Source organism: Zea mays, chromosome 1 (genome assembly GCF_902167145.1).
Source record: "Zea mays cultivar B73 chromosome 1, Zm-B73-REFERENCE-NAM-5.0, whole genome shotgun sequence".
Lineage (NCBI taxonomy): Eukaryota > Viridiplantae > Streptophyta > Magnoliopsida > Poales > Poaceae > Zea > Zea mays.
The window spans coordinates 263,691,598-263,703,378 of NC_050096.1; the positions used below are offsets into that span (position 1 = coordinate 263,691,598).

Sequence of the window (11,781 nt, forward strand, 5' to 3'; positions counted from 1 at the left end):
GTTTTGGGTCCGACCGCACACCCGGGGTTGCCCCTCAAGGTGTTTTTAGGAGTAGGACGGTGTCGACGACTGTAGCAAAATGGTTCGTGCCGATCGCACGAGGGACAATGGACAAGATTTACAGGTTCAGGCCGCTTAGAAGTGCGTAATACCCTACGTCCTGGTGAGTATATGAGCGTGGTTACAAGAGGATTCTCTGGGTAGAGGGCGCAGAGAGTTTTTGTGGGTGGCTAAGTAGAACAGAGTCGATCGATCTGAAGGGGTGCCCCCTAGGCCTTATATACTCGGCCGTGGAGCATTACATGTGTTACGATAACAACAAGTAGCTGAAAGATAGTGAACCTCTTGAGTTTATCCTTACGTAACCTCCGCCGACTTATCCTCGCATGGCTCCGTTGCATGGGGGCTTCAGCGCGGGAAAGTCGGGTCTCTGTTTGTGATTCATTCGTTCGACGTTGTGGGCCGCCTGTGTTTGCACTAATCAGTCCCACGTCTTCTTTATTGGTTGTCTTTCCCTAGGCCCATGAAAGAATGACCTTACGAATTATTGGGCCCTTGGGCTTTTCGTGAGGCCTTTTACTTCTTTAGTGGACCCAGGGGATATCTATCCCCCACACATACCCTAAGCAACCGCAAATCGGTAGCAAACCAGCCGATCTGCACATGCCTGGACCGTCCGCACGTGAGCGCGGACCGTCCGGGCCAGCAACAGTCGGGCCTATTTTTAATGAGTTACCTAGATATGCGCCCGAGCCACCACACACGGCACAGAACCCAAACTACCCAGTCGGACGGTCCGCATACAACGACGGACGGTCCGCATATAACCACGGACGGTCCGGGTACGTATCCGGACAGTCCGCGCATGAGTATTTTGAGGAGGATTATTACATGAATCCTCGCCCGTCCCAGCAACACTTCCCATCACACTATGCGATGCACCAGCCCATTAATTCAGGATCCAAAGCCCAGGAAAGCTTTCCGGCCCCACCTAGAAGGCCGGAAAGAAACGATCAAACCTATGACCCATATAGGGCAAATGAAAATGCACCACGTAACTCAAACCAATGGGGGGAAAGACAACATGCTAATATCCAGCCAACCCCACCTATGTTTGACCAGAGAGCCGGTAGTCTTGCACCGGCTGCCATTGATATGGTAAGGGAAGAAATAGCCGGGGCGTTCCGAGATAAGCTCGGAGTAAGCATGGTCCCTGGGGGGCAATCATATCGGAAACCTTATGACAGCCGATTTGATCACCACCCATACCCACAGGGAACCAGGATACCCGAATTCGCAAAATTTTCGGGTGATCAAGGGAAAAACACACGCGAACATATAGGCCAGTTCTTAGCACAATTGGGAGAATTGGCCGACACAGAGGCATTTCGCGTACGTTTATTTTCATTATCACTAACAGGAACCGCGTTTGCATGGTATGCCACTTTGCCTCCTAATTCCATTTCATCATGGGGGATCTAGAACAAAAATTTCATGATCATTTTTTCTCCGGTGATTATGAATTGGATTTGGTAGATTTAGTGTCATTGCGACAGACAAAAGACGAATCGGTTAATGATTACATCCGGAGATTCCGCGATACAAGAAACCGATGCTTTCAAATTCATTTAGCAGAAAAACAGCTAGTAGGATTAGCCTTTAATGGTCTACGATATTATTTAAAAGAGAGATTAGAAGGCATCCAATTTTTTACACTAGCACAGTTACACCAGAGGGCTTTGGCTTGCGAAAGCCGGAGCAAAGAAACTGCTAAAACAATGCGTCACAACGTACATATAGTAGAATGCGACCAAAGTAGCTCAGATGACGAATCAGCCGAAGTATATGCTGCTGAAATGGTTTGGCCAAAACAGGCCAAATCTTCGGCTTGTTCCTCCTTGCAGCCGGTTCAAAAGAAACGGCAAGAGGAGGTTAAGTTTACGTTTAATGTTGGTAAGTGTGATAAAATATTTGACGAATTACTCAAAAATGGCAATATTAAAATAAATCACACTGTTCCATCCGCCGACGAGCTAAAACGTCGTGCATACTGCAAGTGGCATAACTCATTTTCTCATGCCACTAATGATTGTAATGTATTCCGACGACAGATTCAATCGGCCATTAATGAGGGACGATTGAAATTTCAGGAAATGCAGGTGGATACAGAGCCCTTTCCAATGAACGTGATCGACTTTGAGGGCAAGAAAGTCCTGGTTCGGCCAAACACGGCCGATAAAAGCAAAGGCAAAGAGGCAATCATCGGCAATTCTAAAAAGGCCGATGAGGATCATAAAGTTTCTTGCAGAAAAGTGGTAGCCGAGAAGACTCCCGATGGAGGGGAGACCCTAAAGGTGACCATCACAGCCTCCAGCACTGGGGGGCAAGCGCAGACAGGGAGACAGATGCAGGAACCCGTGCTGCGTATCCCGGACGGTCCGACACGTAGGCGCGGACGGTCCGGGACCCCACCGGACGGTCCGGAGAGCTCCGGCGGACGGTCCGGCCGTACTCAGGACTCGCAGCGACCACGTACTTTCAAACCACGATGACCAGAGATAGGTACGTGGAAAACAAATACATTTAAAGCAGCTGGTCGGCTGATCAAGCCTGGCCCAACTTTCGATCAATTGTTGTCTAAATATGTGAAAAAGAAGGCCGGCCCCAGTGACCGGCCACCGAAGCGACCCCGCTCACCCATTCATGAGCAACGTCAGGTCAGGCCGATTGGACCACCTCACCAATCGGAAGAAATGAAAGGTCCTATTGTACAATTGAGACCTAACATGCCGACATGGACCCCTCCACCTCCTTATCCATCTATGCCATATCCATACACATACTTACCTCCACCATATGTCCCAAATCAAATGTGGGGCATGCCACCATATCCATTTGGGATGCCACAGTACCCTGCCTGGGGGGCACCCCAAACGTCCGTTTTTGATAAGTTGGCGCCGCCAGTGCAAGACCGATTGAGCGCTGCTGAATCAGGTCACCAGGCACAGGCCCAACAAGATTACCGGACTACTCGGCCTCCTAGGCCGACCAATCCGGCAGGGGGGCATATGCCTGTAGCAACTCAAAGAACAACAAAAAAGGACATCATCAAAATAGGCACCGCAGATGTTGTCATACAGGGAGACAATAAAGGACCGATGATTTTCGGCGAATCGGCCAACACAACCGAAAAGGATACGGCTACCATCAAAACAGCTGATCCAAAATACTCCATGCCTCGATGGTGCCCAGCGGGATTGACACGATCCCAAAAGAGAAAATTACAGCGCCTAAGAGCAAAGGAGAGCCAGGAGAAGGAGGCGGAAAAGACATTTAATGACACACATCCATTTTACCCGCCACCGCAAAAGAAATGGAGACCGAAGGCCGTTGAGAAAAAACAAACGGCCACAGAAATAGAAAGTCAATCTGCACCAAGCGCGGACCGTCCGGCCCCTACGCGCGGACCGTCCGCCGTTCACCAGGAAGTCTCTGGACAACCTGCACCAGGCGCGGACCGTCCGGCCACCGCACGCGGACCGTCCGCCGTTCACCAGGAAGCCTCAACCGACACGACAACATCAATGGAAGAGGACGACCTGCTGGGAGAAGACCTGGTCGACTACGAGGCTTCTCCAGAACACCCAGGTATGGATGTAAATATTATTACATTTTCTGCCGATTGTACTATTATCGGCGACGATGAACCTGTTGTTTCCCAGTTTGATTTTGGTCCTAAAGAAGCCGCCTTTACTAAACCAAAAGAATCGGTAAATCATTTAAAGCCGCTCTTCGTGCGCGGCCACATTGATGGGATACCGATTGCTAAGATGTTGGTAGATGGAGGGGTGGCTGTAAATCTAATGCCTTATTCATTATACAGAAAATTAGGTAAACAAGATGACGAACTTGTCAAGACCAACATGACCCTCAGCGGTGTTGGGACTGATAGTTCGATCAAAGCCAGGGGAGTCACGTCCGTTGAATTAACCATCGGGACTAAGACCCTTGCTGCTGCATTCTTCGTCGCTGATGTAGAAGGAAATTATAGTTTAATCCTAGGCAGAGATTGGATTCACGCCAATCAATGTATACCTTCTACATTACATCAAATGCTGATACAATGGGTAGGCGATGACATAGAACAAGTACATGCTGATGTATCGGCCTGCATCGCTGTGGCCGATGCCCCTGTACTCTGGACTTATGAGACTGCTACATGTCTCACAGGAGTAGACTTTTCTGATTATCAATTCATAAGTATAGATAAGAAAGGTTTCATTCCTGTAATGCTAGAGCCGATGGAGAATCGGCTAAATCCTAAATAAAGTTAAATGATGAATACACACAAAGTTCATGAGTCTTTGGTCACGGACAGTTCGGCCGCCAAGGCCGGATGGTCTGGTCTTTCACAAAAGAGTTCGGACTTTAAGACCGAACATCTACCACAGCGAAAAGACAGTATTACGGATGATCCGGTCCACGAGACTGGAAAGTCCGCAATCACACAAAGATCATCTGATTCCTCTGTGGGGGACATGATAGAGGAATTCAGAGATCTTGATAAACTAGGACAGGGGTTTACATCGGCTGATCCTTTGGAGGAGATTGACATAGGAGATGGTAAGACTCCAAGGCCGACTTTTGTAAACAAGACCCTGGAGACCGATTCTAGAAATGAGATGATCGGTCTATTGAAGGAATATTCAGATTGTTTTGCTTGGAATTACACTGAAATGCCTGGACTAAGCCGAGAAATTGTCGAACATCGGCTGCCTATTAAGCCTGGTTTCAGACCTTTCAAGCAGAAAGCTAGAACATTTCGTCCAGATCTTCTCCCACGAATCAAGGACGAAATCCACCGGCTGCTAGAAGCTAATTTTATTAGACCTTGCAGATACGCAGAGTGGGTCTCCAATATTGTGCCGGTGGAGAAGAAGGAGTCAGGTAAGCTTAGAGTATGCATTGATTTTTGTAATTTAAATAAAGCAACTCCTAAAGATGAATATCCCATGCCCATAGCCGACACATTAATCAATAATGCATCAGGAAATAGAATTATTAGCTTCCTTGATGGTAATGCCGGATATAATCAGATTTTCATGGCCGAAGAAGATGCGTCTAAAACGGCCTTTATATGTCCAGGCTTCATTGGTTTATTTGAATGGGTTGTCATGACATTCGGTCTTAAAAATGCTGGTGCTACTTATCAGAGGGCTATGAATCTGATCTTCCATGAGTTGTTAGGAAACACTGTGGAAGTCTACATTGATGATATTGTAGTCAAATCGGCTGAGTTTAGTTCTCATATAGCTGATTTACGCAAAGCCTTTGATAAAATGCGTCGGTATGGTTTAAAAATGAACCCACGTAAATGTGCTTTTGGAGTGTCGGCTGGTAAGTTTTTAGGATTTGTCATCCATGAACATGGTATAGAAATAGACCCTGACCGAATCAAGTCTATTCGGAATGTGGGGCCTCCGACGTGTAAGGTCGAAGTGCAGAGGTTTCTCGGCAAGGTGAATTATTTACGAAGGTTTATTTCTAACTTAGCCGGGAAGATTGATGCCTTCACCCCTATCCTTCGGCTTAAAAATGATGCTGAATTCACTTGGGGGGCAGAGCAGCAGGAAGCATTTGATCTCATTAAAAAATACTTGTCTTCGGCTCCCGTGTTAAAAGCACCACAAGTAGGAGCACCATTCAGATTATACATTGCAGCTGAAGACAAGGTTATTGGGGCTGTTCTGACACAAGAAATTGAGGGGAAGGAGCATGTGGTGACATATCTAAGCCGAAGGTTGGTGGATGCTGAAACAAGGTACACTTTTATTGAAAAGTTATGCTTATGCTTGTTTTATGCATGCACCAAATGTAGATGTTATTTACTGTCTAGTCATTGCACTGTTTCTGGTCAAGCCGATGTAATCAAGTACATGTTGCATAACCCAATTATGAGTGGTAGAATTGGTAAGTGGGCTTATGCACTCATAGAATATGACTTGGCTTATGAACCATTGAAATCTATGAAAGGCCAAGTCGTAGCGGATTTTATTGTAGAACATCGGGTTAATGATATTCATGAACTAGACATATCATACCTCACTATTACTCCTTGGACTTTATATTTTGATGGATCGGTTTGCAATGAAGGGCAAGGAATTGGCATTGTGCTTGTTTCACCAAGTAATGTCTCCTTTGACTTCTCTAGCCGATTAAAAACGTATTGCACTAATAATCAAGCCGAATATGAGGCCCTCCTATTCGGTTTAGAACTTTTAAATGGTATGGGAGTAAAACATGTGAAGGTATTTGGTGATTCTCAGCTGGTTGTCCAACAAGTGTTAGAAGAATATCAATGTCTTGATGGTACTCTAAATAGCTATCTTGAGAAATGTTGGAGCATAATCCATTCTTTTGACGAATTCAGTATTCGGCATATCTCTAGAGTTGAGAATCATAGAGCTAACGACTTGGCACAAGATGCATCGGGTTATCGGATAAAGAGAGGGAAATTTCACAAAACTGAAAATCTGATAACCAGTGCAGAGCCAAATTCCCAGGTCGCGGACCGTCCGCGTGTTGACGCCGGACCGTCCGAGGTTACCAGAAGGGTTCTCTTAATCGATTCGGCTGACAATGAAGCCGATACAAGTGATTGGAGGACACCTATACTTAATTATTTGCAAAATCCCAATATCAGGACAGATAAGAACATTCGGCGAACAGCTTTCAAGTATGTGTTGATGAGTGATGAACTTTACCGCCGAACGGTTAATGATATCCTGCTTAAGTGCTTGGGCCCAGACGATGCTATATTAGCCATGGCCGAAGTACATGAAGGAATTTGTGGTACCCATCAATCAGCTCCAAAGATGAAGTGGTTGTTGCGAAGGTCTGGTTTTTATTGGCCTAGTATGACAGCTGATTGTTTCAAGTACTACAAGGGGTGCCAAGTGTGTCAAAAATTCGGCGACCTACAGTTGGTCCCTGCAGCCGAATTATATCCTATCATCAAGCCTTGGCCATTCAGAGGATGGGGATTAGACTTTATTGGAGAAATTCATCCTTCGTCATCAAAGGGGCATCGGTTTGTGTTAGTTGCCACTGACTATTTCACCAAATGGACTGAAGCCGTTGCTCTAAAGAACATGACGCACAAGGAGGTAATTGAGTTCATAACTGAGCATATTATTCATAGATTCGGCATTCCCCAGACCTTGACTACAGATCAAGGTACTTCTTTTATGTCAAAAGAGGTACGTGAATTTGCTGAATTATACAGAATTAAGCTGCTTAATTCGTCTCCATATTATGCTCAGGCCAATGGACAGGCCGAGTCTAGTAATAGGACGTTGATTAATTTGATAAAGAAAAAGGTATCTGATAATCCTAGACATTGGCATAAGATTTTGTCTGAAGCTTTATGGGCTCATAGAATATCTAAGCATAGTGCTACTAAAGTATCTCCTTTTGAGCTTGTCTATGGGCAGGAAGCAGTGTTACCTGTGGAAATAAGTTTGAATGCTGTCAGGTTTGCCAGACAAAATGATCTAACTGCTACTGATTATTATAATTCAATGATGGATAATATTGATGAGGTGACCGACAAGAGGATGATAGCTTTAGGAGCAATAGAAAAGGACAAAATCATGGTAGCCAGGGCCTACAACAAGAAGGTCAAAGCAAAATCATTCCAAGTAGGAGACTTGGTGTGGAAGACCATTCTACCTCTAAGGAATAAAGACCGAAAGTTCGGGAAATGGTCGCCAAGCTGGGAGGGTCCTTATAAAGTGAAACAGGTGATGTTTGGTAACGCTTATTTACTACAAACATTACAAGGCAAGGATTTACCTAAGGCTTTGAATGGGCGTTTCCTCAAACAGTACCATCCTAGTATGTGGCAAGATGCCTAAGAAAACCGATGTGATCACATCGAGTTAGTTGCTTTTGGTTCGCCCAGCTCCACCAAAAGGCAGGGGGGCATATGTTCGAACCGGTTTTGAGCCGGCGGACAGTCCGGCCCTGAGGCCGGACGGTCCGCGGTCCGGACGGTCCGCGCCTGTGGGCCGGACGGTCCGCGCGTGCGCAGAACAGATTAGGGTTCCGAGTTTTGTGCTACGGTTGTTAGCTATATTCGCGGGATTAGCTCGGAATCAGTTGTGTAAAGGGTCCAGCCCCCCTCCTCTATAAATAGAGAGGTCTACGGCCGATTTGTAATCATCAACAATCGAATCAATACAACTTTTATTCGCATTTTATCCTAGGAGTAGTTCTAGTCCAGTTTAGGTTTAGCCTCTCAATCCCCAAATTCTTCGCCTCTCTTCGACTCTACGCCGATTGGAGGAGTCTAGGTCGGCCGGCCCGAGCCTAGACAACCCCTAGGATCTCTCCTCCCCGACGGGGTCCCTCCCGGGAGCGAGATCCAGGCGCCGTCGGCGATCTTCCGCCGTCCCTGCGTACGTGCGGACCGTCCGGCCCCAGGGCGCGGACCGTCCGGCCGTCAGGCAGAAGTCCCAGCAGCGCACCAGGCCGCGGACCGTCCGGCCCCAGGCCGCGGACAGTCCGCCCTTGCGCAGGGAGCACCACCGCGCCTCGCACCAGGCCGCGGACCGTCCGGCCCCTGCGCGCGGACCGTCCGCCCCTGTGCAGAGAGCACCGCCACGGTTCTTGTTGAGTGTTTGGCGCTCCGAAAAGGCGTCAACAAAATGTAACATGTTTGGTTGTCTATATCTATTTAGCCTAGTTGAAAGGAGATGTTGTTTGGATGTCTATATGAAGATATGTTGTGTGAGACGATAAAAATAATATTCTCTCTACTTTTTTATTTATCGTTTTTAGTAAAAAATGAACTAGCGAACGAAAGTATAAAAGATAGAGTCGATTACCATCCATACACACATGTAAACACTACATATACGAATACCTTTGAAAACAATAATGTCAAATCGTCGAGATTAGAGAAGCCATCATAGGTACCTTGTTATAGAGAGTAACATCGCCGGTTAGCAAGTGATTATTTACTATATTTAAAAAATAGAGTTATCATGCACCACTCTCTTACTTGGTGTGTTTGATTTATATGGACTAATTTTTAGTATCTCTATTTTATACTATTTTAGTATATAAATTGTTAAATAGAAAAACTAAAATACATATTTAACAATTTAGAGAATAGAATGAAATAAAATGTACTGACTGAAAATTAGTCCCTATAAACTAAATACCCCTTAAAATAGATTGACGTCTAAAAGCAAACATTTCTGACTGCGTGCAGTTCGGGCTCACGTGCATGACGTGAGATTTTCCGGTATATACATCAGCTTTGATTTCTCTTCGGCAGAGGTGAATTCAGGACGAACAATCGGGGTGCAAAGGGAATTACGACGTGTGTGGTGTGGTGTGGTGGTACCGATGCTTGACTGTCTAGTTGGACTTCAAACATATTTTTCGTTTATTAGTCAGATCGACTGTCAGAGTCACGCAAATCTATTGTTGAATGAAATCGATCAAGAGGTAGCTACGTACGCAAGCCGGATTTCTAGCTTCGTTGTAACATTGGTTTCGCTGAAAGCGACTGTGTTCGGGTAGATCGATCTCTTGACCGCAAGAAGCGCAATTCAGGTCGCCTGTTGCCTGGAAACATTTAAGTAGCGGTAAACAAGCCTCGCTCGGAGTCGGAGATGGCTAACGTGGCAAACGATTTTACCAACCTTTGACCTAGAGCTCATTGCGCACGTTGCCGGCTCCTTGCAGAAAACAGAAAACACACGGCTGGATTCCTGCGTGATTTGCTCGCGAGGCACTGAGAGTGACTGCTCTGTTGATAAAGTTAAATTTGCTCACGGCGTCCACTAAGAAATTGGTCTAAGGTCTTGTTTGGGTCTGCTGTTGGCCGTTAGAATCTGACTTCTGGCTATCAAATGTTTCGTTTTTCATTTTATTTTTTGTGAAAATTGTTTCGGTAAAAATCATCCAAATTAACATGAATATAGGATTTGTTGATTGGTCTATAAAAATCATCCAAATTAACATTAATATAGAATTTGTCGATTGGTCGCGACGGAAGAAGTTCGTCGCTTTTCTAAATCTTAAACCATACAATACACTTTATCTTCCTTCGCACATAAACCTCAACAATATATTTGTCTGCTCAGTTGGATTCACATTCATATTTGATGATTTAAAATTCAATAATAACGTTTTAAAGATCAAACCAAGTTTTTATTGTTTTTGTAGAATAGAACGCCACATTCTTGACAGGTTAGAGGATCAATTTGTTCAATTCCGGTGGTGTCTGTTACATGGGGTCGTAGTGTAACAGTGAAATCTGAGCTGACCTGCAATTTAGAAGTCGGAAAACATACTTCATCTTATAGTTTTCATTGTGTCATAGGGTTCGATCATCTTATCTGGACACTAGATTCAGACGGTGAAGCTATCGGCATATATCATACAATCAAGATAGCAAAGCAAGACGGTAATTAACCAGCAACTTTAGCTTACGGTGTACAATTACAATGAAGGATGCCAGCACTACTCGTTCTTCTTTACTACTCCACTAGTACTTAGTCTTGCTAGTCTCTTTGGATTCTTGGAAATTGGAAAGAAGGAAAGAAAAAAAAACATAGATTCAATCCTCGTGGAGTCCAGGGATCTTAGCAAGCCTGACGACGCACTCCTCCACGGCCCCACACGAGCTCTTGCAAGAGAGCCCGCGCCCACGCAGCCCAAGACCGAGGCCGAGCCTAAGCCCGGCCCAGCCAACCAGCTTCTGGCCCCCCCTGTCGTCTCTCCTGCCGCGGGCGCCGTCCTCCGTGCAGGCCAGGTAGGCTGCAAGGAACGGGTCCTCCGCCGGCCTGACGCCGCGGCTCCTCGGCCTTCTCGTCATTGGGGGCGAGGCGCCCGGCGCGCTCGGCACTCCTGGAGGTGGCGGCACGCGCAGGCGGTGCCGGTGCGTCGTCGCAGGCGCAGGCGCAGGAGCCTGCTTCTTAGCGCTCGCCGGCGTCCTCCTGCTTACAGCCTCCGCGCGGGGCGCGCCGCCGGCGGTGGTGGGCTTGTTGGCCCCCAAGTGGCTCTGTTTGGACACTCCGGGCTCGTGCTCCCAAGAGAAGGCCACCGTGCTGCTGCCGGACTTGGACGCCGCCACTGCTTCCAGATTCATGTCGTTGGCGTCCGAAACTCCTGGAGCTAGCTCGACCGATCGAACGCGAGCGATCAAGCTAGGCCAGCAGCAGAAACGCGACGCGCCGAAGGGATGACACAGAGAAAACCACGGAGACCAAGAGAGCAGAAGGCTGTAGCAACTAGCAACGCGGCAGGAAGAAAAAAAAACGTGTGCGCGCGATCTGCGGCACCCGTGAGCGAGAGGATGCGACGGGCTTCTTGGAGCTTTATAGCAGCAGCAGCAGCATAAGAAGAAGAAGGCGGGCATGGTGGGCAGGGCTTGATCCGCCGATGGCGACGGCTTCGTTCGGAAATCAGAAGAGGTGGCTTGACCGACCGGCCGTGCCCGTCGTTTCCTGCAAGCGTTGTTGCGTCGGTACTTTTCCCTCTCTCTCTCTCTCTCGCTTTGGCTGATGATCTGGGGCATGGTGGCTCCAACTGAACAGACACACGAATCGCTTTTGAGCTCACTAGCTAACAGACTGCACCGATCGGCCGCCGGCAGGCATGCTTGCGGCGTCCGGTCATCTAACGGCTGCCGGTATGCCGCAGCACGGGTTTTTCTTTTCTTTTCTTTTCTTTCATTTGGATGTATGGCCAGCATGGGTATCAGTT

The 11,781-nt window shown here is 47.0% G+C and overlaps 1 protein-coding gene across 1 annotated transcript; it reads right to left on the reverse strand.

The window, feature by feature from the left end:
- Positions 1–10,479: 10,479 nt before the first annotated feature.
- On the reverse strand, positions 10,480–11,353 carry LOC100277915 (uncharacterized). Its single transcript, NM_001175790.1, has one exon. It carries the CDS (start codon positions 11,162–11,164, stop codon positions 10,634–10,636), a length of 531 nt encoding a protein of 176 aa, NP_001169261.1. The 5' UTR covers positions 11,165–11,353; the 3' UTR covers positions 10,480–10,633.
- Positions 11,354–11,781: the final 428 nt, after the last annotated feature.

Excerpts from the sequence above, each read along its gene's own strand:
- LOC100277915 (NM_001175790.1), bottom strand. The coding sequence starts at position 11,164 with ATGAATCTGGAAGCAGTGGCGGCGTCCAAGTCCGGCAGCAGCACGGTG.